Source organism: Raphanus sativus, unplaced genomic scaffold, assembly GCF_000801105.2.
Source record: "Raphanus sativus cultivar WK10039 unplaced genomic scaffold, ASM80110v3 Scaffold0116, whole genome shotgun sequence".
Classification (NCBI taxonomy): domain Eukaryota; kingdom Viridiplantae; phylum Streptophyta; class Magnoliopsida; order Brassicales; family Brassicaceae; genus Raphanus; species Raphanus sativus.
The window spans coordinates 8,736-33,408 of record NW_026615436.1 but is presented as its reverse complement, the minus strand read 5'-3'; the positions used below and the strand labels follow the sequence as shown (position 1 = coordinate 33,408).

Genomic DNA, 24,673 nt, shown 5'->3' with positions numbered 1-24,673 from the left:
GGGCTTTATATGGGCCGATCTCCATTTCATGTTTATATCTCCGTGAATTAGACCCGACAAACTATTTAAAACGGTGACGTTTTAAATAGAAACAAGGAGCGGCTTCCTATATACACCAGATAAGAGACAGTGAAGTGGACATATCGAAAGAGCGTCAGCGAATTTCAAAAAAATATCCGTAACGGCTTAAATCTGGTAGATGGAGACGAAATCGATGAGCAAGGCGGTACGCGTGGTGGCTAGGGTTAAGCCTCCATCGTCGTCGTCGGATCCGGCTGTACAAGCTTCGTCAGGGTCATCTGTATCATCAGTTCACAACAGAGATCAATCGGAGACGGTTAGAGCTCAATTCGCTGGGTAATTCAATCTTTCACCTCACTGATTTTTCACTCTGCTTTGGCTGATTCCGGGAAAGAGTTTTACATCTGGAGATTCCTGATTCTCTCTCTCTATTGTATATGTTTTGTTGCAGTTCGAAAGACTCATGTGAATTGGATCATTTCTACGAAGAAAACGAAGCCGCCGCGAGTTCAATTCTCACCAAGGAGATTATACCTCTTATCTCTAGCGTCTTTGAGGGTAAAGACGCTAACGTGATTGCACATGGAGCAAGATGTAGCGGGAAAACACTTCTGATTCAGGTTTTGAAAGAAGCGAACTAATCATCAAGGATGTTTACTGTAGATTGAAAAATGCTGATGGAGTTATTGTGTGATTTGGTTTTTGTAGGGATCGGAGCGGGAGCCTGGTTTGGTCATCCTTGCGATGGCTGAGATGTTAGCCATGGCTGAGGAAAAGGGAGACTCCATTTCTGTCTCGTTTTACGAAGTCTGTCATGAAACTGTGTATGACATCTTAGACCAAGAGAAGCGAGTGGTTTCTGTACTGGAAGGTGCACAAGGGAAGATCCAACTAAAAGGACTTTCCAAGGCAAGTCATTTCGTGTTCTTGAGTAAATCCTGGTTTCATTCATATTTTACTGGTTAACATCATTAATGTTTCAAATTCTTCTTCTTTCAGGTACCTGTGAAGTCACTCTCAGGATTCCAAGAGGTGTATTTCGGTCTCAACAAAATCCAGAAGCTGGTCAATGACCCTCCTCCACTTAGGAGCCATAGAGGTGTGATGATACATGTTACTAAAGGGGAAGCTAATTCGGGATCCCTTGGGAGGATGAATTTTCTTGATATGGCAGGTTGGGTGTTTTTTATATCAATTTTTTAGCTATATTTTTTTGTGTGTGTGATAATTTTCTAGTAGTATCTGATGGGTGTTGTCTTGTCTTCCACTGGCAGGATATGAGGACTCTAGGAAGCAATGCAGTGATCTAGCTCCTCTGGAGATCACTAGGATAAATAAATCGATATATGCTTTACATAATGTCATGTATGCTCTCAACGCAAATGAATCTCATGTGCCATACAGGGAGAGCAAACTCACTCATATGCTGAAAGATTGTTTACAAGGAAGAAACAGAACATTGCTTATCACTTGTCTGGTATATACTTTACTGTTTGTTGAGTTGCTTTTTTGGGTTTATGCTTTAATGATTGTTGTGTTTAATTGCGAGAAATGCTAACCAATTAGTTTCTTGTTTCAGCCGCAGGAATTTAGCCAAGATTCATTTTACATGCTAAACTTGGCATCACGGATCTGTCTAGGCAGTAAACAATCCATGACTACTAAGAAGAGCAAATGTCCGGCTGGATCTATTTCATCCTCTGCCGCTCAAAAGAAACACACACCCTTGGCTGTGTCTGCTACTAGGCAACAGACAGGGATAAGGGGAAGTTTGACAGAGAGAAAAACTAAGCTCAATACTCCTGCTTCTGCAATTAAAGGAAGGTAAAACTCAACAGTTTCATAACCAACTTAGTATCAACTCTAAGCTTAAGAATTCTTGGTATGGTTGCATTTTCTCTGCTGTCAGTTTCAAAATATCAAATAACAATGATATTTTTTTTCAATGATTGAAGGAAACTGTTTGGTGAAGCAAGTGGTTCATTGCAATGTAAAAGTAGCTCCAAGAAGGTAATTCATCACTTGTTCTTATTCTAATAAATGTTCAGAAATAGTTTAGTCAGACTTGTTTTGGATTTTGTAGATGGAAGGCAAAGCAAGGATGGCAATGAAAAAGGTAGAGCTCATTGTTAGAATAATGCTCTTCAGATTCCTTTCTCACTGCGAATAACATCTGTGTTTCTTTTAATGCAGGAAATCTCCATTCCAAATGTTGTCTTGAACGTCCAGCCCTCCTCATCTGAAGAAGTAAATTTTTTCTAGCTTTAACTATATCTAGGATATGTATTACTCAGACATTACTTACAAACTCTTCTGTTATATAATGTAGGAAGTCTGTTCTTCAATGGTGGTTACAGATTCTCAATCTTCAACGGTAGAAGAGGTAGAATTTCATAATATTAAATACTAGATTAAAATCATCAAAAATATATTTGCATTTAGCGGTTCAAGTCTAACAATGATTCTTTAGCAGGATCACTCTGTCCCAGCTTTCTCAAGTTCTGAAGCAGCCATGGAACCGGTAGTTTTTCCATCTACAACTTCTCTGCATCTCAAACAGTTTTTACATTGCTTAGTTTCAACTTGAACTCTCTAATATTTCTTATTCGTATTTAGGGATATTTAACCACTGCTTCGTTCAGCTCAGAAGCTTTTGACACTGCATACGAGGTCATTTCTAATAGGTTTCTGTTTTATTCTAACATCTGGATATCTATAGTATTTGACATTTCTTCCACTAAACTTCAGAATACACCTCGAAAACATCAAGAAGAATTTTCAAAAGATATTGCATGCAAAGGTGAAGCTAGAAAGTTGATATAAAAGGGTTTGATTTACCTGGGAATTTAGTTCTTATCATATTTGTTCTTTGTATTGCAGCCCCAGCAGTGGAGAGAGATGAGAACCATTCAGTCATTGAAGAAAATTTGATTCAAGTTAATGAAGGTAGGTTGAAAATCTAATGACATTAATCTAAGAAACTGTCATATATGTAAAACCTTGTTTCAATATCTGGCATTTCTCTTGATTGTAGAAGAAAACTTGGACAAAGAAAACAACCGCTTTCTAGACAGTGAAACTGCATCACCACCGCTCAGCCTGCAGCTTCGAGAACTTTCCATGAATTTGAAGTCACTATTTAATACCTCAAACCTTCCATCCCCACCTGAGAAGTACCAAACTGTCCTAACTAAATCTTATGTTGAAGAGCTACCACAACATAGCGAGATTACTGAGCTAAAAACACCAGAGAGAAGTATGCCTTCCAAGATTGATTGTAGTCCTTGGAAGACATTCAGTGCACACAGCTCTAAGCTGAAGGTATGAAGAGCTAGTTTAAATTGCTCTTTCTATATATTTATTTATGTGATTGTGTACTATTTCTACATATCTGATAGCTGCCTAATAGATAATAATTTTTATTTTATTTTCTGGAATGTTGCAGAATTCTGCTGTTGGAGAGTATCTTAAGTTTTTGAACACAGCAGACAAGTAAGTTTGTTTCTCTCTACTTATAAATCATTGGATATATGAACACAATGTGAAAAATCCCTGTCTGTCGGTGTTTTAAAGAAGTGAACTAACACCAAGTTTTTCTCTTCTCTTGTGTTATTTATAGGGAGGATCTAAAGAAGCTGAAGGTTAGATGACTAGCCTGATCAAAAGGTACTTAATGACTGTTTATGATATGGTAGCTAACTCGTGTTACACTGTTGATTTTATAGGGCATTGGAGAGAAGCGAGCTACTTACATAGTCGAGCTCCGCCAAGAATCTCCTGAACCATTTAAGCAAGTAAGTCTTAAATTAAAATGTGAAGGTCGACATTCATTTGAGTTGTTTTTTAAGGACCTTATATTCGTCCATTGCAGCTTGATGACTTGAAAGACATCGGACTCTCAGAAAAACAGGTTAGCTTATTATCATTGATTCCTTCATTGTCTCTCTTCCTTGCATGTGTATCTATCTAACTCCACGAGTTGTGTAATGGAACTGGTGCATTGACAGATTAAGGGATTGCTAAGGAAAGAGATTGGCGAGCTTTTCCAGTAGCTGAAGAACATTATCTATGGTCACAACTGCGAGGCAACACGTAGTTGCTCCACTAAGAGTTCCATGGTTTGTGTTATGAATCTGTGTCGTGACCCTTCTACTGTCTGATATGAATGATCATATATCTTATGTATTTATCATTAGCTACATCGCTTGTCATTAGACATATCAATCATGCAATCATAAACGGTCGCTTTTATTAACAATAATCTTTACCTGATGGAAACAAGAACACAAACACAACACAAGAGTTCTGAAGTAGACAGTAGACAAAAGAGATCAGAAACTAATCTCCTTTGTTGTCGGCTGAGAAGTAAATCTCACAAGACCGAGGAAGAAACACAGGCAACAAGAGACCAAACAGATTGTAAAACCACATGACAGTGTTAACAGAAGCAATGGCTCTTCCTCCGTACAATCTCACTGGACCACCAGGACGCTGAGTATCTGAGAACTCAGCTTTGACCCAATCCAACAGCGCGAAGATACGACGAGCGTTGTAGAAAACCGGTCCAAGAATACCAATGGGAGTCGCAAACCGGTCAGAGAAACCAATTGGTTCTGTGAAGGCTTGACCGGAGAGGAGGAAGAGATGTGGAGCTGCGGCTCTAACACCGTGAATGTCTCCCCGGTATAGTCCATCTCCGATGTAGCAAATTGGGAAGAGTAGGCCTGAGAGAGAAAACGTTTATAAAAAATAAAATAAAAAAGAAAACGTTAATAACAAAGATGAGATAAGGAGAGAGTGATAACCGATAATAGCAGTGGCGAGGAAGTAAGTTTGGAAGAGTTTGTTTTTAGGGTTCGAGAGTCTCCTCTTCTGCTCGTTTTTCTTGCGTGGGAAGGCAAACCTGGAGATGAACTCATACAAGTATATGTAAGATAGTATCACAAACGCTACTTCTCCTACCCCCACGAGTCCTTTTGCGGCTAGTAATATCATGAGGGAGAGAAACACGAGCTGTCTCTTGCGGCTGATGAGGCCACGTTTTGGCGGCGGTGGAGAAGGTTTAGGGTTGGTGTCACTACCGTGCTCGCGTATCTCTTCCGACATTAGAGAAGTCTTTGGTTTCAAGAGTTGTTCAGAAGCTGTTTGAAGTTGAGGTTTTGTGTTTGGTTTGGTGAGGAAAAGAAAAAGAGTGTAGAGATATGGGAGTGGTTGGCCTTCTCTGTCTTCTTATCTTTTTCTGGGCCATACAACTATTTTTTCACCTATGCGAAAAAGAGTAAAAAAGGATAAGAAAGAGAGATATTAGTTTATTGTTATTTGTAGATTAATGACAAGTGGTCAGCTTGAAACCTCTCGTGTTGTGGAAGATCTTGAGACCCCAAAACAGGTTAATAAAACAAATTAGAAGACTAATTTGAGATATATACTAAACACCCTTAATTGCCGAAGTGAGTAAATTTTACTGGAAATTGACTTCAGACTAATATCTCAAGTTTTCTCATTATATAAGAAGATTAGTCCTATCTATATAATTATTTAATCACTAAATAAATGGCACGTGGAGTGTGAGTTTCTCTCAAATGAAAACATGTTTATCTTCTCTATTATTTTTTTATATTTTAATTGTGAAAATTATGTGAAAAGTTTGAAACCAGACATCCACTTTCAGTTCTATTGTTTTCTCACTCCGGTCGTCGAACATTATTTGGATGGTGGCACAAACCATTAGATTTTATATTTTTTTCCAAACATCAAACGGCCATTCTACCATTAGATTGGATTGTATGTTATTGTCTTGATTGCTGTATGATGTGTATATGTACGAAAACATAGAGCAAGGACCAAAGAATATGTATTGTTAGAGATAGACAGGCCGTTCTATCTTAATGGTGTATGTAGCCCATTCTAACATTTTAGTTGGATAACAAAGTGGCCCATTTGAACTAAGGAAATATTAGCACCATAATATGTACACATCACACATAGTTCTGATTTTCGAAATAATGTTGGATAGGGTCGATTTTATATCAGTACTTCAGTAGATGTGTATCAAACTTTCCAACATTTTCAAAAATCTAGTCAATTTTAGAAGAGAAAAAAAAGGAATGGTGGGCGAGGGCGACATAACGCGTAGACTACAGATGAGTTGGACCAAGTAAATGACGTGTTGGCTCCGTGTTTTGATTATTCGTTGCAGGTTCTACCCAAGGTTGTCCTCTCGTAGCATATACCTCCGTGTGTTAATGTTTGATTATTCTTTGTAGGTTCTACCCAAGGTTGTCCTCTCCTAGCATATACCTCCGTGTGTTTGATTATTCTTTGTAGGTTCTACCCAAGGTTGTTCCTCTCGTAATTTTTTTTTTCTTTTTTTCCTCATAGATATATCAAAGAACTTTTCATTCTACTGGACAAACTATGAAGTATTCTGAAACTATATAATATCCAAACATATATATGAATAATATATACACCCATGATTATGGTCGTGCACTATGGACAACATCGTAAAACAGCAAAGATAAGAATCCATCTAGACTTTTGATAAAAAGCAATCGAATATTCATGATACACCCAGAAATTTACTATAAATACATATCAACACTTACCTTAGTCCTCTGTCTCTGGTTCTAAATAAATCTACAGACTCCAGTCTTGCCCTAACGAAAAAATGTCGTTCCCTGGCCGAGAAGTGGAAGTGACCATCTCATCAGCAAAGAACATCAAGAACGTGAACTGGCGCAACGGTCCAAACAAGCCATACGCCGTCGTGTGGATCGATCCCAAGTACAAATTCTCCACCAGAGTCGACGAAGAGGAGGACACGTCTCCCTCGTGGAACCAGACATTTGTCATCCCTTTGCCTCCGGGCAACGATGGCGAGGATGAGAAGGTCTACGTGGACATCGTGCACGCGGGAGGCGAAGAGGACACAAAGCCACTCATCGGCTCCGCTCATCTCAACCTCCGTGACGTCATCGACGACGTTGGCTTCGGCGTCCCCATGGAGAAAACCCTCAAACTCAAACGCCCCTCCGGCCGACCTCACGGCAAGCTCGACGTCACCGTCACCGTCAGAGAGCCTCGGTATCAACCCGCTCCGGTATCTTACCACGCGCCATCGTACGGTTACACTCACGCGCCGCCTCAAGCTTTTTACGGTGAACCATACACTCACGCGCCGCCGCAACCTGTTTACGGTGATCCATACGCGCCGCCGCAACCGTACGGACAGTCGGGGTATACTTATACGGAGGAGAAAAAGAAAGGGAGCAAGTTCGGTGGGATGGGGACGGGACTGGCGGTTGGGGCGGTGGCCGGAGTTCTTGGTGGGGTTGCGTTAGCGGAGGGGTTGGATGCGGTTGAGGACGACATCGCTGAGGAAGCTGCGGAGGATGTGGAGGATGATGACGCCGGAGACGACGAGGACGACTTTTAATCCTGCTGTTTAATCATAAATAATTACTCCATCTTTGCCGACAAATCCTCGTTGATTGTCGACATTTCTCAGTTTGTCAAAACTATTAATTAATCCGTCTGTAAAATGATGGAAAAAAAATACCACTTGAGCTACATGATGTAATGAAAAAGTATACCATTTGCATATATAAACTATGTATTATAAATTTTTCATTTTTCGATCCATGGCTATTATTTAGCACTTAGAGCAGCTACAGCCTAAAGTTCTCATGTTTCATATTTCAAAAGTAGCAAGTTCAAAAGAAAGAAAAAAAAATCTATTGTGAGATATTTTAAAACTTAATTCGAGTCCAGTGATTTCTCAAATATAAATGAGAAACTAAGTACACATCCATATGTTTTATGGGCCTATGAGCTTGATGAGTATTTGTACGTTACTAGTAGCTAAACCCGATATGCCTTAAAGTAAGCACAGACAGCAATCTGTAACAAATCTGCATAATATTCAATAACAAAACTTTGCTATGTTATTACAAATTGTTTGTCAATTCCATTCAACGGTAACGGCTTGAATTCGCCAAAACTCGGTACATCTGATTTCCATGAGACCATGAAAGAAAAAAAAAGTGATAATTATTTTTGAAAACTATGCATACGTAAGTGGCAGAAAAAGAAGTGTATTTCGTAGATTCTCAAATCTCACACATGAATTCTTATGTACTGTACCTTTTTAGAAATTTAATGTACATGATGCACATTTGCTTTATTCCGACAAGCATCTTGTAATAAAGCCATAAGTTTCAACATACAACAAAAGAGACGTACCCTGAAACAAATCGGGTGGGCGTTGAAAAAAAAAAAGCTTTTGGAAAAATAACGGTGCCGAACTCGTCCTTCAATTGAGGCAACCAACATAAATAAACAGTACTTAGATCACCCCCCCTATCTAATTCATCTCTTAAAAGTCATTGCCTTAGTACAAAACAATGAATAGTTACCACTAACCATAAACCATACAAATGTAGAAAGTATTATCTATTAATTATCGTCGCCATATCCATCGTGCCAGATTCATGTCTATATATGTTAACATACATAGTAACGATTTGAGCAACTTTCAAACACCTTTCGAATCTTTTTGCTCTAAAAGAACCGAATGGCAATGAAGCTAGAGATCTTAAGCAAAGAAGTGATCAAACCTGATTCACCTAATCATCTCCAAACTCTTCATCTTTCTCTCTTTGATCAATTTCTTCCCACAACATACGTTTCCGCCATTTTCTTCTACGATGATCATCAACCAGACCAAGAAGAGATTCTTGTTCAGAAGCTCAAGAACTCACTCTCTCAGACTCTTTCTCTATTTTATCCACTCGCTGGACGTATCAAAGAAGGCGTTACTGTCGATTGCAACGACGAGGGAGCTCTGTTTACAAAGGCACGAGCCGATGTACTTCTCTCAGATGTTTTGAGAAACCCATCAGATGCTGGTTTGGTTCACAAACTCATTGTCTCTCCAGACCGTGCAGATCCAGGAACCTGGCCACTGTTGCATGTCAAGGTCGTTTTCTTCAGAGACAGAGGCTTCGCGGTTGCTGTTAGTGCCTCTCACAAGCTATGCGACGCGGCCTCGTTGTCTATGTTTGTTCGCAGCTGGACTAAGGCTGCGAAAGGGTTTGCTGACACCGTGAATCCTGAGTTCTCGGCGTCGGTTTTCTTCCCTCCTGCTGATATCTCTGTCGAGTTTCCTCCGTTTCTCGAACCCAAAAAAAAATCTAAGACCAAAAGCTTTGTCTTTGGTCCTTTGATGATTGAAAAGCTCAAAATCAGGGCTTCATGTGGCTTACTTGTGCCACAAGCAACCCGCGGCGAATCCATCACGGCACTGCTGTTGAGATGTATGACAAATTCGAGGCGGCCAAAGACAGAGGCGGTCACAGAGTTTGCCATAACACATACAATGAACTTGCGCCCTAGAGTTCCTTTATCTTTCTTGCCACGCAAGGCAATCAGAAACTTTTTCTTTTTGCCTTTACTGAAAGAGACATCAGAGAATAAAATGGAGATTCAAGAAACTGTGTCTAAGCTGCGAAAGACTAAGGAGGAACTCAATGAGCTGATCACAAAGGATTCCGAAGACTCGGATACAAATAGCGACGAGGCCGCCAAAGAGAGAATCGTAAGCGCCATGCTGAGCTTTTTGTGTGAGGTAAGTCCTGAAGCAGAGACATATGCTGTTTCTAGCTGGTGCAGAATGTCGTTTTACGATGCAGACTTTGGCTGGGGGTTTCCGGTTTGGGTTGCACCAGGTTCCGTTGACAAGACTCAGGTTGTGTTAATGGACGCAAAGGACGGTGAAGGGGTAGAAGCATGGGTGACACTACCTGAAACGGACATGGCTGAGTTTGAGCATGATGATGAGCTTCTTGTTTACGCTCCTCCAAGCTAGTCTTAGTATCCGCACCAAGTAATAATTATGTTTATCAAACAAGTCTAAGTATGGTAAGAAAAATTTACGTTTCAGTTTATAGTAAGTAACATAGGCAAGTGCTGTAAGCGAATTATGTGATATGTTTTGGTATCTTTTGATAATTGGGTCTTATTATAAAGCTTTCCTAGAGTTGTTCTACTATGATTCTATCTAAGTTATATGTTGAACCTTTAAGTATGCTTTGCATCTTTATTAGTTCCATTATCTCAATGAAATTCGTAACACTAAAAACTAAAGAATAAAAATTAATGAATGAGAGAGAAGGAGATGAGTCTCAAATGAGAAACCCGACAAGAAATGTTGAAAGAGTTTTGAGACAGATGACAATGTACGAAAAAATGTCGTTCCCTGCCGAGAAGTGGAAGTGACCATCTCATCAGCAAAGAACATCAAGAACGTGAACTGGCGCAACGGTCCAAACAAGCCATACGCCGTCGTGTGGATCGATCCCAAGTACAAATTCTCCACCAGAGTCGACGAAGAGGAGGACACGTCTCCCTCGTGGAACCAGACATTTGTCATCCCTTTGCCTCCGGGCAACGATGGCGAGGATGAGAAGGTCTACGTGGACATCGTGCACGCGGGAGGCGAAGAGGACACAAAGCCACTCATCGGCTGCCGCTCCGCTCATCTCAACCTCCGTGACGTCATCGACGACGTTGGCTTCGCGTCCCCATGGAGAAAACCCTCAAACTCAAACGCCCCTCCGGCCGACCTCACGGCAAGCTCGACGTCACCGTCACCGTCAGAGAGCCTCGGTATCAACCCGCTCCGGTATCTTACCACGCGCCATCGTACGGTTACACTCACGCGCCGCCTCAAGCTTTTTACGGTGAACCATACACTCACGCGCCGCCGCAACCTGTTTACGGTGATCCATACGCGCCGCCGCAACCGTACGGACAGTCGGGGTATACTTATACGGAGGAGAAAAAGAAAGGAGCAAGTTCGGTGGGATGGGGACGGGACTGGCGGTTGGGGCGGTGGCCGGAGTTCTTGGTGGGGTTGCGTTAGCGGAGGGGTTGGATGCGGTTGAGGACGACATCGCTGAGGAAGCTGCGGAGGATGTGGAGGATGATGACGCCGGAGACGACGAGGACGACTTTTAATCCTGCTGTTTAATCATAAATAATTACTCCATCTTTGCCGACAAATCCTCGTTGATTGTCGACATTTCTCAGTTTGTCAAAACTATTAATTAATCCGTCTGTAAAATGATGGAAAAAAAATACCACTTGAGCTACATGATGTAATGAAAAAGTATACCATTTGCATATATAAACCATGTATTATAAATTTTTCATTTTTCGATCCATGGCTATTATTTAGCACTTAGAGCAGCTACAGCCTAAAGTTCTCATGTTTCATATTTCAAAAGTAGCAAGTTCAAAAGAAAGAAAAAAAAATCTATTGTGAGATATTTTAAAACTTAATTCGAGTCCAGTGATTTCTCAAATATAAATGAGAAACTAAGTACACATCCATATGTTTTATGGGCCTATGAGCTTGATGAGTATTTGTACGTTACTAGTAGCTAAACCCGATATGCCTTAAAGTAAGCACAGACAGCAATCTGTAACAAATCTGCATAATATTCAATAACAAAACTTTGCTATGTTATTACAAATTGTTTGTCAATTCCATTCAACGGTAACGGCTTGAATTCGCCAAAACTCGGTACATCTGATTTCCATGAGACCATGAAAGAAAAAAAAAGTGATAATTATTTTTGAAAACTATGCATACGTAAGTGGTAGAAAAAGAAGTGTATTTCGTAGATTCTCAAATCTCACACATGAATTCTTATGTACTGTACCTTTTTAGAAATTTAATGTACATGATGCACATTTGCTTTATTCCGACAAGCATCTTGTAATAAAGCCATAAGTTTCAACATACAACAAAAGAGACGTACCCTGAAACAAATCGGGTGGGCGTTGAAAAAAAAAAAGCTTTTGGAAAAATAACGGTGCCGAACTCGTCCTTCAATTGAGGCAACCAACATAAATAAACAGTACTTAGATCACCCCCCCTATCTAATTCATCTCTTAAAAGTCATTGCCTTAGTACAAAACAATGAATAGTTACCACTAACCATAAACCATACAAATGTAGAAAGTATTATCTATTAATTATCGTCGCCATATCCATCGTGCCAGATTCATGTCTATATATGTTAACATACATAGTAACGATTTGAGCAACTTTCAAACACCTTTCGAATCTTTTTGCTCTAAAAGAACCGAATGGCAATGAAGCTAGAGATCTTAAGCAAAGAAGTGATCAAACCTGATTCACCTAATCATCTCCAAACTCTTCATCTTTCTCTCTTTGATCAATTTCTTCCCACAACATACGTTTCCGCCATTTTCTTCTACGATGATCATCAACCAGACCAAGAAGAGATTCTTGTTCAGAAGCTCAAGAACTCACTCTCTCAGACTCTTTCTCTATTTTATCCACTCGCTGGACGTATCAAAGAAGGCGTTACTGTCGATTGCAACGACGAGGGAGCTCTGTTTACAAAGGCACGAGCCGATGTACTTCTCTCAGATGTTTTGAGAAACCCATCAGATGCTGGTTTGGTTCACAAACTCATTGTCTCTCCAGACCGTGCAGATCCAGGAACCTGGCCACTGTTGCATGTCAAGGTCGTTTTCTTCAGAGACAGAGGCTTCGCGGTTGCTGTTAGTGCCTCTCACAAGCTATGCGACGCGGCCTCGTTGTCTATGTTTGTTCGCAGCTGGACTAAGGCTGCGAAAGGGTTTGCTGACACCGTGAATCCTGAGTTCTCGGCGTCGGTTTTCTTCCCTCCTGCTGATATCTCTGTCGAGTTTCCTCCGTTTCTCGAACCCAAAAAAAAATCTAAGACCAAAAGCTTTGTCTTTGGTCCTTTGATGATTGAAAAGCTCAAAATCAGGGCTTCATGTGGCTTACTTGTGCCACAAGCAACCCGCGTCGAATCCATCACGGCACTGCTGTTGAGATGTATGACAAATTCGAGGCGGCCAAAGACAGAGGCGGTCACAGAGTTTGCCATAACACATACAATGAACTTGCGCCCTAGAGTTCCTTTATCTTTCTTGCCACGCAAGGCAATCGGAAACTTTTTCTTTTTGCCTTTACTGAAAGAGACATCAGAGAATAAAATGGAGATTCAAGAAACTGTGTCTAAGCTGCGAAAGACTAAGGAGGAACTCAATGAGCTGATCACAAAGGATTCCGAAGACTCGGATACAAATAGCGACGAGGCCGCCAAAGAGAGAATCGTAAGCGCCATGCTGAGCTTTTTGTGTGAGGTAAGTCCTGAAGCAGAGACATATGCTGTTTCTAGCTGGTGCAGAATGTCGTTTTACGATGCAGACTTTGGCTGGGGGTTTCCGGTTTGGGTTGCACCAGGTTCCGTTGACAAGACTCAGGTTGTGTTAATGGACGCAAAGGACGGTGAAGGGGTAGAAGCATGGGTGACACTACCTGAAACGGACATGGCTGAGTTTGAGCATGATGATGAGCTTCTTGTTTACGCTCCTCCAAGCTAGTCTTAGTATCCGCACCAAGTAATAATTATGTTTATCAAACAAGTCTAAGTATGGTAAGAAAAATTTACGTTTCAGTTTATAGTAAGTAACATAGGCAAGTGCTGTAAGCGAATTATGTGATATGTTTTGGTATCTTTTGATAATTGGGTCTTATTATAAAGCTTTCCTAGAGTTGTTCTACTATGATTCTATCTAAGTTATATGTTGAAACCTTTAAGTATGCTTTGCATCTTTATTAGTTCCATTATCTCAATGAAATTCGTAACACTAAAAACTAAAGAATAAAAATTAATGAATGAGAGAGAAGGAGATGAGTCTCAAATGAGAAACCCGACAAGAAACGTTGAAAGAGTTTTGAGACAGATGACAATGTACTAATAGCTTATGTATGTAGAGAGTGTTCATAGTCATCATTACATAAACCAGGAAACCAAAGTGCTGCGTATCTCACACATTGTGTGTGTTTGTTTGTTTCTTATTGGGTTGGAGAATCTTAAACCGGTTAGACCGTGAAGAAACTATAAACCGGAATCTGAAAACCCCGATAAAACACTAAACCCTCGAAAGCCACAGCGAACGAGGCGGCTCTTGTGAGTTGTGACGACTCCGGAAATAACGGCGCTTAGGGACGCTGATACGGTTACTGGTTTGTTAGAGTGCGATGGGATTAGGGATATTAAGATGGTTGTGAATAGAGTTAAGACTGATATGATCAGAGGAGAAGATATGATATGATGTCTGTGTTGGATGTTCAGGAGATGTTAGATTTGTCGTTGCTCGGTGTGATTCCTGAAGACTCTGAGGTCGTCAGAAGCACGAACCGCGGGTTTCCGCTGGTGTCTGAACAAGCCTCCGATGCTTGCAGGGTTGGCGTTTGAGCAGGCGGCTTGGAGGCTTGTGGAGCAGGATAGTATGAAGGTTGTTGTGGTGGAGGAAGAGCATAAGAAACGTGGGTTCTTCTCTTTCTTTGGTGGCTGAATGTTGCTGAGTTGAAATGGGTGGATTCTGGTATGTTTGCAATCCAAATCTTTTGTATAGGAACAACTAGGTTTTGTCTCTTTTCTTTGAGAACTTAACTTTAGATTCGTTCCTATGCCTTATGTTTCTTGAGGTTGTTGATTTCTGTTTGTGTGTGCGAGACAAACTTCATGCGGTTCCCATTAAAATGAACAAAAAGTTATGATGTTAAAATAGTACAAAACGGCATGCAGTTCCCTTGAAAATACCTAAAACAACATGATGTCAAGAAAAAATAAAATAGTATGGTTACTCCTAGACCAATAAATTTAGAAATTTTAAAGTCTTCAAAACTAGTAAATAAAGTTTCTAGCTATTAGAACGTGACTATATTATCATATATATAAAAAATTGAAAAAATTAGTTTTACTAATCAAAAACTACATTTTAAGAAGAACCACTCTCAATGAGAGGCGCGTGACGACACCAGTCGCCTTGTTGTGTTGGGTTAAAGGTCTTTGCTAATCTTCACCAGTTAAGAAACATGGTTCCCTTTTCTAAAAAAGCACACTTAATATGTGAGTAAGAAGAACCTATTCGGATACAAAAGGTTTCAGTTGAACCAACTTCAAAGGGTCTAACTAATCTAATTTTCCAGCTTTTCCTAATTATAGTACCACCCATTAGGCTCCTACCTTTTGAGATGTTTGGGTTATTTAATGATTTTTTTTTGTTTGGGTGTTAACTTTGATCTTAATCCCCCTTTGGTATCAAGATATTCATGTATCCATTAAGTTCTTGAAAAACGCTAGTGAGAAACTGAAGCTCTTTAGTTGGCTTAGCTAATCTGACTAGAGCCAACATGACTCCACTTCTTCTGTATTGTTCACATCTTTCTTGCAGAAAATTATGTAATGATATAGTGATGACTCTGTTGATTTGCCAAGGATCCTGTTCCTTTGGTTGAACATCTTGTCTTACTCTGCTTCTCCATTGTTTTATTTGTTAAAGTTTAGATGGAAGAGAACTGTTAATACAATGATAAACCCTCAAAACTTTTTTTATTTATTGGAACAAAAAGAGTTTGCATACTACTATACTCTGATAACCACTATCGTTACCATTTGTTTTACTACTAGTTTTACACATGCTCATTAGAACCATAGCAACCAAACACTTAGGCTACTCGGTTCCTCACTTGTGTCAGAGACACTGACAACATATCAAAACCAAAATTTTAGATACTACGACTCGATTATTCCATGGGGTTGTAAAATTCTTCAATGGCGTGTATTGATTTATGCGGAATCGCTCTCTTGAGCTTTGCCATTATTGCCAGCTTCTAGATCATTACTATGACTGCTGTCTGAGTCCGTGAACTTCAAGTAATTCTCGATGTTCTCTGAGCTCACGTTTCTCAGTTGGTCCAGCCAGCGGTGGTGGCTACTCTGTTTGGGTCTCGGCCGGTTGCTGATGGCTATGGCGTAGTCATTGGGGAAAAGTTCGCAGGTGACAAAGGCATGGATGATGGTGGTTATGAGCAGTGCGAAAACGACTAGTGTCGCAATGGCGCAGAGGATCACACACATGACTTGAGTCATGGTGCTCTTTACTACCGTTGCGTACCTGATGGTCGCAATTGCAGCACCGGTCATTGGAAATGTATACGCCCACCAAGACAGTGAAAATCTGTATAAAGAAAAAAAAAATGGTCAGAGATAATTAAAACTTACTTCCACAAAATAAAAAGTTTTTTTAAAAAACTTACTTGATTCCACGAAAGAAATTAATCCGAACAGCCTATAAGATTCATGCAAAACAAAGAGAAGATTTGTATTAGTAACACGTTTTAGTGACAAAAAAAATAGAAAACGTTGAGTCTACGTACCAATGAGAAGTAGAGGAACATAGCGATGAAATAACAAACTTTGGAACCATAGTCAAAGGAGTCAGTGATCTTAGCCCAAGCCATGGAAGCAACACTTGGAGCCGCGACAAAGAGAAAGAAGACAGGGTGAAGATCTTTAGGTAATGTCTCATTAGTCGGTAGTCTTTGGTAGAGTGTAACAAACAGGACCAAGTAATGAGCCATCCCAACTGCGTAGAAAAATATCGGTCCTTCCTTAAGCCCCATGCTTGCACCGAGCAACGCCCCCACAAAGTTTCCAACGATCGAGAGATGGTTTGTCGGGTTAGCGACTCGGGAGAGCCTGCGTTGGCCACCCGACATCCATTGACCGTAGATCTTGAGCTCGAGACAGATGAAAGGAAACATGAGGAGGTACCAAAGGAACTGTGGCAGATCTGTAGCTATGGAAGGTGGGACACCGAGTGCTAAGAAGAGTAGAGAAATGAAAGGAGCGAAGAAGAAGTTGATTCTGATGGGATGGTAGTATTCTCGGCGTACGGCTTCGAAGTAGAGGATGATTTTGAGGAGGTATATGGTGGCGATGGTGAGGATTAAAGCGACTGAGATGAACCATAGAGCCTCGTTGATCCATAGTGGTATGTGGAGGAACTTGGTTGGCTCGGCTGTGGCTAGGGTTTTCCACATAATAGCTTGGCTGCTCACTCCAAGGCACATACCAAAGGTGGATATTGGGTAACGGAGAAGAAGCGGCCATGTTTGTTCACTTGGTAAAACGATCTCTTCTTGAGGCTGCAACGTTCAAAATATTTTTTAGAAAATTAGAAAACATATCACTACTAAATATATATAGCCTAATCATATATTGGGTTGTTTACGCGTTAATAATTCTCTAAATAAGTTGCTAACGGTATAAAATTTGACATGATTACAAAAAAAAAGAAAGAGTAGGTATAAATATGTACCCGGAGAGTCTCTAGTTCAGGACCTTCCAAGGCATCATAGTAACGGTCCACAGGCATGGCTTCATGTGTATTTAAATTCTCCTTAGCCCGGTTTGGTGTTTCCGGTTCAATAGAAGCCGGTTTTCTTGTAAACTGTCTCTCGAGTTTCCCTGACCATGTCTTGAACGAGTTGTACCTGTGATCCTTAAGCTTATGCATCGCCGGGTTTTGATTTTGAAGACGACCGCTCTGATGATGATGATGATGATGACCATGATGATAACGATCATCATCATCGTTGCCGGTTTCCAAGTAGAGAGATGAGACTTTGGCCATCGGCTGAGAGATGAACTTGACGGATTTGCCAGTTGTTGACCCACCAATGTTGTTGTTGCTGTCGGAAGACGAAGATGTCGGATCGGAGATCATTAGAACGTTTGGTGAAGTTGGCATTGAAAGTGATGGTTTCCTTTGGTGTTTGGGCATCATCCATGGTGTAGTCTCTTCCATTGCTTCTCTTGATGCTTCTTGACCACTCTATTCATATATATATATGTAACATGAACTGGTTAGACTTATTTATATAATAACTTTTAACCTAATGTTTGCGAATGTGGAAGGCAATAAGTTAAATAAATAATATAATACCAAATTAGTTGTGGAGGCATGAGAATGATGAAAACGACTGACGAAGTGGGGAAGAGGAAGATTACTCTCTTTGTAATTGTCAAAGCCAAGCATTTCTTCTGTTGTGGCTCGTCTCAGTAAAGTTGGCAGCTCCTCTTCTACTTGTATTTGCACACAACTTGAACTCTCCTCCATTTTTAAATTAAAATTCTCCTGTAACAAAAACGTCAATTGAATTTGCTTTATTTTTAATCTACAAAAATAAGTAATCTTTTCACTTGACATGTATCATTGATTTATTCATGTTATCATGTAACCCTTGAAGTCAACTCAATGCATTTATAAAAATTTAGATGGTTTTTTTTTTTTTTTTTTGTAACAAAATTTAGATGGTTAAAGCAAAGACTATATTAAGGAATATTCTCAATAAAATATTGGCCATGGAGAAGGACTTCTGGCGAGTTCTTGATCCATTAGATTGACACCTCTTTTTCTCTGTTATTCATTTATTATTCTCTATAGCATATCTTCCTAATCTAGAAAAATGGATTTGGGGTTTAAATTTTCGAAAACCATTAACTCATGATAAAGTAGAATCAGTTTTTACTATATAAACAAAAACATTATCTAGCCAATCTTACCTAAATTCTCCACGTATAAACATCTACCTAAATAGCATTAGCAAAGGATAGTGGTCCAGCCAGGCAGCAACTAAGCTGGGTTTTCAGCTGAATGGATTCCGACTACACTTACCGTGTAGTGGATATCGTGTGCTATAAAAAGTACAACTACGTTTTGTTGATCATAAACATTTGCACTAGAAAACTATAAGTATAGATAACAACCGACCTTAGCTCAGTTGGTAGACCGGAAGACTGTAGTCTGTGACAGCAAATCTTTAGGTCGCTAAAAAAGAAGTTTCAAAAAAACTATAAGTATAGATATGTATTGGGATCCCTTAAAAGGTAAAACTCCTCTCAAATCAAACAACCATCATCATAAAAGCGAACAAAGTATTATATATATATATATATATATATATATACTATTTAAACTATTGTTTCAATTTTTCTTTTGGTTTCCAGGTTATTAAATTTGTGTACGGTAATCTTCCGAATATTATTTGAGAATAGTAAATTTACTGCTGTAATAAGAAGTATTTGTACCGATTGTCATGATCGAAGTGATATATTTGATAGATAACCAATTTTCTAGCAAATCCTTAACTAAATGGTATATTGTGTAATTTAAATAGGGTGATACACAAAAAAAATATGTTTGAGATACTTTTTTTAAGGAAAAGCTAATATTTTGTATATTATTGAGTAGGAGTCGTCATGTACAAGATTTATTATAGGAGATTACACTAGTGATTGATGTTAATGGATTCTAATTGTAATGGTACTATATACTTAAAACTAATTTAGCTTATAAAACAAAACTCCTGTAAAAAACAGAAGTAAAAAAAACAGAATAACAAAAAATCAAAAGTAACGAAGATTTTTAATCAATTGTGTGGTGAGTTAAGCTGTACCGATCAACTCATCGGGTCCACTGCAAAGTTGTGGTCCGACCGGGCAACAAGGCTTGTGGTTATTGTTACACTCTAACAGGTAACCAATAACAAGGCTTGTGGTTATTGTAACACTAACCGGTAATCAATCGCTGACAACGCGGTTTCATCCTATATACTAGTAAACCGGTTTCATCATCCAACATATACAAGTAAACCGGTTTCATCGCATTACGTACAGCTAATTCCGTTAAAAGTTAGGATTATCTATTGGCATCGTGGGGTTTAGTTCCAGTTTTTGTCGTTTTTGAAAGCATTTTGGGTTTGAGAAAGAAGAACGAACAATGAGGAAAAGGGAGCTTAAAAACACAAGAAAACAGAACTCTAAGTTGAGATTAAAGCAAATACAATAATCGCATTTGCCTATACATTTCCGTAAGAAAGGATATGCAAAACTAAAATCAAAACCCTAAATAATTTATTTATTTTTCTGATAAAATGGACTCTAACAAGAAGCCAAAAACAAAGCAAACGAGAGATGAAATAAACACTAACCTGAAGATTTGAAATTTGCAGTCGTAGTCTCCTATGGCTTGTTGAATAATGTGTGGAACTCTGAGGAAAAGTACGAGAAAATGTTCTTGAGATATGAAACCTCTTGATAAGAAATGGAGTTTTATTTTGTTGGAAAAGAAGCTAAGATGAAGGAGAAAAATAAAGAAAAAGCTGAGCTGGTTTGGGCGGAAATAAAACACGTCTTTTGTGCTATATATAGAGAGATGTGTATATTCACGTAAGCACAGTTTTTATGCCGAAAAACGTAAGTACAGTTTACGGAAATAGATAGTATATGTTTAGCTGTAATTCAAAGCTTTCAACGTGGCTGTCCTCTTGTTGATTAACATTCACGTCATTGACAATCTCAAGTAATTTTCTTTAATTTTGCAGTTTTAAAGCTTTGGTCATTAGGTGGTGGACCGCATTATACAGAACGGACAAAAAAGCAATGCAACTTGGAAAATTTTCAAATTCATTATATGCAACTGAAGTTGAAATCTTATGTAAAAATGCATAAAGTGTTATGTAAATGAGTTTTGAATATTCTCATGAGAATTTTTTTTAGTAGCTTTTCGTCAAGTTATAGTGAAACTCAAGGGGGAAAAATCGATGCTGTTTGATGAAGTTTTTCTATCTAAAATCTCATAAAATTCCCAAATTTACAAGATGCATGTAATTATTTATATTTGGGAAATTCATGATAATCAAGTACCGTAACTGTAGGGCCTAAAATAATACATAATTTCGTAGCCAATGATATGGTGACTTGTAATAATATAATACGAATAAATGGCAAAAACGACTAACCCGACAATGATTTTTCAAAATTGCACAAAGACGTATGATAGAGGAAGAAACCAAATTGGTTTGTACATACCCTTCACAAAGATTGTGTTGTTAGGTACAATATTTGACCGACTTATTTGAAGTAGGATTTATGCTGACATCAAATTGTTTTTGTTATACTCATCTTATATTTGTCCCCTTATCTGTAGTTCATGTTTTAGTACTAATAAACATGTCATCAAAATGTTTTTGTTATACTTTTATTTGTCCCGTTACATGTAGTTTATGTTTACAATATCTTCGCCTGGTTCCCATCAACATGCGCTGTACATGAGTTTTGTCTTTAGAGCGGACAAAACTTAGGTTTGACCTTATTGCAGATTTTGATAATGCCAAGATAAACTTTTTTTTAAGGATAAACTTGATTTACGTGTTACAATTTAAAAAATCAGTCACAAGCAAACGTTTTGAATAATTATTATTAAGGATTTCCTATTAAAATAATTGATCATTTACATGTTGGTTTAAATGTTTAATAGGTTGATGTAGCTTATGAAACTGATAAAACCATAAATCGAAGCTTGATCATTATTTGGGTGATCTAATATTTTACAAATATGAATACATATAGATAAGCATTTGATATCTCACAACGAGAAATGTAAATAAATGAGAATTATATATATGTGATATGATAATTCTCTATTTAAAATAGTTTTTGAATTTGAATTAGGTTTATTCTTGATATATATATATATATATATATATATATATATATATATATTTGAATTAGGTTTATTCTTTATATATATATATATATACATTTGAATCTGCTCTATATATATGCTTTTAGTACTAATCAAATTATTGAAAAAGATTATTGATTGCATCATCGTAGAATCGCCGTGAAACTGTTCATCATATTCTTTTATATGTAGCAGATAGTTAATCATCATATCATATGTAATAAAATATATATTATACGATGATTAACTTCTGCTGCATATACGAACGTCATGTATTTCTACTCATCACATTTGAATTATGTATGATTATGTATGTATGACATTTTTTATGGACAAAATTTTTTCGCAGCACAAGGGTGCAACGAATGATTTTACTTACAACATTGTATTTTCTCTAGTTATTGTACCCTAACGCTAATAGAAAAGTCTATAAACTTTGACTAGGAAACCACTGTGCTTTGCAACAATGTATATTATTTCCACTGAAATTGTTTATTAGAGTGCACAGTGAAAAGAAAGAAAATACAAGACAATGTTGGTAGACTTTACCAAAAAATGTTATAATCAGATTTAAATTGAAATAGTTAATGATATAATTACTTTTTTGAAGAAGAAAAATAAAATGAAGAGAAGAAATAACTTTGTAACTATCGATGATTGATACTATAAAAAGGGAAATTAGGTCTACTATACAAGAAAAAATACAAATTCACAAACTAACCAAAATCACTTTCTCTCTCCTTATTTCTTTTCCTATCGCTCTCTATCTTCTTATTAGAAAACTAATTTCTCATTATTTTTTGGTTATTTAACAAATAACCCAAAAAAAAAATATACTAACTTTAACAATTTATATTTTTTTTATCAAGAACGGCCTTATTTTTATCTTATTTGAATTTAAGGATATGGTTTGGCAACTAGGAGATGCCAGCTTTACTTTCGATAAGGACTCCAAACTCTGCCCAAAAGTAATTGACAATTAACAGCACTTATCAGTCATATGGGTCCATAGCCTATTAAATTACAGCTACGTATTTTATGAAAATGTATTCATTTCACTTTTCCCCAACTTTTGTCGTTCACTCGTTTGCAAATTGGTTGGAAGGTAGAATAAATTTTCTGTCCCCCTCTGAATATCTTTTTTTTTTAGTTTTGTCTTCTTCAATCATCCATCCTACAATAAATATTCTTTTCACATCGAAATACGGCATTAAAAGGCATATTCGAAAATCGATTAGTTCCAACAAAAGAAAAACATTCAAAAATATGTTCTGTCAAAAACAGAAATAAACAATTCGCGTATATATTTCCAAATCACCAAAAAGTAAAGAATATGATTTTAAAATACTAACTAGAATGTTTCACTTTTTATTGTTTTATTCATCAATTATCTATTATATTAAAACAGAAATACAAAATAGTACTTACTTAATTTTAAGTGAACTATTGCAGATTTTCATTCATTTTCGATTAGTTATAACCAGTTCATTTATTATTTTCATTTAAATGTTTTATTACATATTTTACATTTCTTTTTCTACTCTTTCAATTATTTAATTAATTATATTTGTTATAATAATTAGAAAACATTTATTTTACGTATTAACTATAATAATTTCACGTATTTAAATGATATTGATTTCATTGATGACAAGAATTCAAACCAGTTAACAAAATTATTTTGTTTATTTACATAATCAATTTGACATGTACATTCATGTATACATTACAAATTGATTTTTACGAATATCGGGTTTTGGATTTTAAAATTAAATTATATTCGGATATTATAAAAAATTGACAGTGTCCGATTTGAATTCTTTTGGGTCTGAATAAATTTGTATGAACGTAAAAATATCTAAATAACCTATATATTTTAAAAATATCACTAAAAATTATTTTGAAAAAACAAAACTAAATCTGCATGGACGTGCAGATCAAAGCTCTAATTAATTATTAAGTTTAGTATAGTTATACTGGTTGTGTTCCAAAAAAAAAAGTTACGTAGATTAACTTTTTATTTATCGATTTTTTTTTTTTTAACAAACTTTTTACTATTAAATTGCATGAAAGAAAATGTTTACAGGGCAGGACCCAATAGCTAAGTAGCTTAAATAACACATAGTGTAGAACTCAATTGAATCAAAAGCCCATGATGGGCAGAGGGAGAAACAGAGTAGGGAGAGTAGTAGTAGTCAGTTAGCTTGTGGCGAAGTAAAGTTGAGATAGCTGAGACGAGAACACCGGTCTTTCCTGCCTTAGACTTGATATCCTATCTTTGACTATCATCCTCACTTTCTTCAGAGTTTGAGGTGCGGAAGAGAAGTGGTTTCGATGGAGCCGGTTGTTCCTTTCCTGCCAAAGAAAATAGATCACCGCATGCCAATAAAGAAGAAGAAGAGTCCTTTGTATTCTTGTTCCAGTGAAGGAGACCAGCTGATTTAGGCATGGCAGCCATTGACGAGATGGCGAGTAGTAAGTTGATGGAGCTGCGGATTCCCACACTTGCCAAGAGAATGGGCACTCAAAATAAATATGTGAGATAGATTCAGGGGCAGATTGACAGAGGAGACAGGCCGGGTCCGTGGGGAGTCCCCAATGGATAAGGCGATCTCTTGTAGGACATCTATTCAGAGTCACTAGCCAAGTTAGAAACATATGGCGTGGGATTCCTCCTGAAAACCAAACCTGTTTATGCCATACAACTTCCGGGTCATGATCACAAAGCAGTTTATATATCAAGCCAGTTGAGTATCTAGTTGCCGCAACTCCTCCCGGCATCCATTCATAGCAGTCCATACAGTTGGTAATGGAGAGTGATAGGAGGAAGGTAATAACTTGAACCTGGTTTTCTGATCTTGCCGGGGGATTCGCCATCCATCGTTTTCCCATAGCTCTGCCAGTGTTGCCTCTCTCGGTATTGGAAACCTGATTCTTGAATTTCGTCCTAGATAGTCAGACAAACAACCAAAAGGAGACCAATTTCCAGACCAGAAATAGCAAGTTTCTCCGTTCCCAACCCTCTGAATTATCCAAGGATAGACAGTTCCACGCATACCAATTAGTTTCCTAGCAAGCCAAGAGTGCTTCTGTTTCGTGTTGATGACCCAGAAATTGTTTACATTTCCTTCCAGGACCTCTGCTATAAACCATAATGACCAGATAGATGCAGGACAGAAGAAGAGAAGATAAATTAACTTCATAG

General features: G+C 37.9%; 6 protein-coding genes and 1 pseudogene across 7 annotated transcripts; 5 read left to right on the top strand and 2 right to left on the bottom strand.

Moving 5' to 3' along the window:
• The first annotated feature begins 126 nt into the window (after window positions 1-126).
• Window positions 127-4,220, top strand: LOC108828410 (kinesin-like protein KIN-10C). 2 transcript variants are annotated; one of them, XM_018602098.2, is made up of 20 exons: window positions 127-357; window positions 473-641; window positions 730-930; window positions 1,021-1,195; window positions 1,296-1,498; window positions 1,601-1,845; window positions 1,977-2,031; window positions 2,105-2,137; window positions 2,215-2,268; window positions 2,351-2,404; window positions 2,492-2,542; window positions 2,638-2,691; window positions 2,770-2,821; window positions 2,902-2,967; window positions 3,056-3,342; window positions 3,467-3,513; window positions 3,641-3,662; window positions 3,747-3,815; window positions 3,893-3,931; window positions 4,029-4,220. In XM_018602098.2, exons 1-20 carry the CDS (start codon window positions 200-202, stop codon window positions 4,071-4,073), a joined length of 2,079 nt encoding a protein of 692 aa, XP_018457600.2. In that variant the 5' UTR covers window positions 127-199; the 3' UTR covers window positions 4,074-4,220. The 2 variants fall into 2 exon arrangements, with proteins under 2 accessions (XP_018457600.2, XP_018457601.2); XM_018602099.2 differs by having other exon boundaries at window positions 128-357; window positions 2,495-2,542.
• Window positions 4,221-4,245: 25 nt separating this feature from the next.
• LOC108828411 (uncharacterized) lies at window positions 4,246-5,254 on the bottom strand. The gene is made up of 2 exons (XM_018602100.2): window positions 4,827-5,254; window positions 4,246-4,745 (listed from the first exon to the last, which is right to left on the bottom strand). The coding sequence occupies exons 1-2, from the start codon at window positions 5,125-5,127 to the stop codon at window positions 4,360-4,362; spliced, it is 687 nt and encodes a 228-aa protein (XP_018457602.1). The 5' UTR covers window positions 5,128-5,254; the 3' UTR covers window positions 4,246-4,359.
• A 1,269-nt stretch (window positions 5,255-6,523) lies between these two features.
• On the top strand, window positions 6,524-7,663 carry LOC108823468 (uncharacterized). The gene has a single exon (XM_018596685.2). The coding sequence runs from the start codon at window positions 6,692-6,694 to the stop codon at window positions 7,457-7,459; it is 768 nt and encodes a 255-aa protein (XP_018452187.2). The 5' UTR covers window positions 6,524-6,691; the 3' UTR covers window positions 7,460-7,663.
• A 919-nt stretch (window positions 7,664-8,582) lies between these two features.
• LOC130501191 (BAHD acyltransferase At5g47980-like) lies at window positions 8,583-9,889 on the top strand. Its single transcript, XM_056996065.1, has one exon. It carries the CDS (start codon window positions 8,597-8,599, stop codon window positions 9,887-9,889), a length of 1,293 nt encoding a protein of 430 aa, XP_056852045.1. The 5' UTR covers window positions 8,583-8,596.
• Window positions 9,890-10,140: 251 nt separating this feature from the next.
• LOC130501192 (uncharacterized) lies at window positions 10,141-11,213 on the top strand (annotated as a pseudogene).
• Window positions 11,214-12,163: 950 nt separating this feature from the next.
• Window positions 12,164-13,470, top strand: LOC108825247 (BAHD acyltransferase At5g47980-like). The gene has a single exon (XM_056996064.1). The coding sequence runs from the start codon at window positions 12,178-12,180 to the stop codon at window positions 13,468-13,470; it is 1,293 nt and encodes a 430-aa protein (XP_056852044.1). The 5' UTR covers window positions 12,164-12,177.
• A 2,001-nt stretch (window positions 13,471-15,471) lies between these two features.
• Window positions 15,472-20,107, bottom strand: LOC130494256 (S-type anion channel SLAH3-like). The gene is made up of 6 exons (XM_056996063.1): window positions 19,934-20,107; window positions 17,887-18,078; window positions 17,260-17,775; window positions 16,316-17,086; window positions 16,196-16,227; window positions 15,472-16,116 (listed from the first exon to the last, which is right to left on the bottom strand). Exons 2-6 carry the CDS (start codon window positions 18,058-18,060, stop codon window positions 15,726-15,728), a joined length of 1,884 nt encoding a protein of 627 aa, XP_056852043.1. The 5' UTR covers window positions 18,061-18,078; window positions 19,934-20,107; the 3' UTR covers window positions 15,472-15,725.
• Window positions 20,108-24,673: the final 4,566 nt, after the last annotated feature.

Bases quoted from the DNA above. Each gene is read 5' to 3' on its own strand.
- LOC108828410 (XM_018602098.2), top strand. From the start codon at position 200: ATGGAGACGAAATCGATGAGCAAGGCGGTACGCGTGGTGGCTAGGGTT. The intron at 2,405-2,491 runs GTAGAATTTCAT...ATGATTCTTTAG, and splicing joins AATCTTCAACGGTAGAAGAG to CAGGATCACTCTGTCCCAGC. The intron at 2,692-2,769 runs GTCATTTCTAAT...ACTAAACTTCAG, and splicing joins CTTTTGACACTGCATACGAG to AATACACCTCGAAAACATCA.
- LOC108825247 (XM_056996064.1), top strand. From the start codon at position 12,178: ATGGCAATGAAGCTAGAGATCTTAAGCAAAGAAGTGATCAAACCTGAT.
- LOC130494256 (XM_056996063.1), bottom strand. From the start codon at position 18,060: ATGGAGGAGAGTTCAAGTTGTGTGCAAATACAAGTAGAAGAGGAGCTG. The intron at 17,776-17,886 runs GTATTATATTAT...ATATATGAATAG, and splicing joins ATGCCTCCACAACTAATTTG to AGTGGTCAAGAAGCATCAAG. The intron at 16,117-16,195 runs GTAAGTTTTTTA...TTCTTTATACAG, and splicing joins AATTTCTTTCGTGGAATCAA to ATTTTCACTGTCTTGGTGGG.
- LOC108823468 (XM_018596685.2), top strand. From the start codon at position 6,692: ATGTCGTTCCCTGGCCGAGAAGTGGAAGTGACCATCTCATCAGCAAAG.
- LOC130501191 (XM_056996065.1), top strand. From the start codon at position 8,597: ATGGCAATGAAGCTAGAGATCTTAAGCAAAGAAGTGATCAAACCTGAT.
- LOC108828411 (XM_018602100.2), bottom strand. From the start codon at position 5,127: ATGTCGGAAGAGATACGCGAGCACGGTAGTGACACCAACCCTAAACCT. The intron at 4,746-4,826 runs GTTATCACTCTC...TTTCTCTCTCAG, and splicing joins CCTCGCCACTGCTATTATCG to GCCTACTCTTCCCAATTTGC.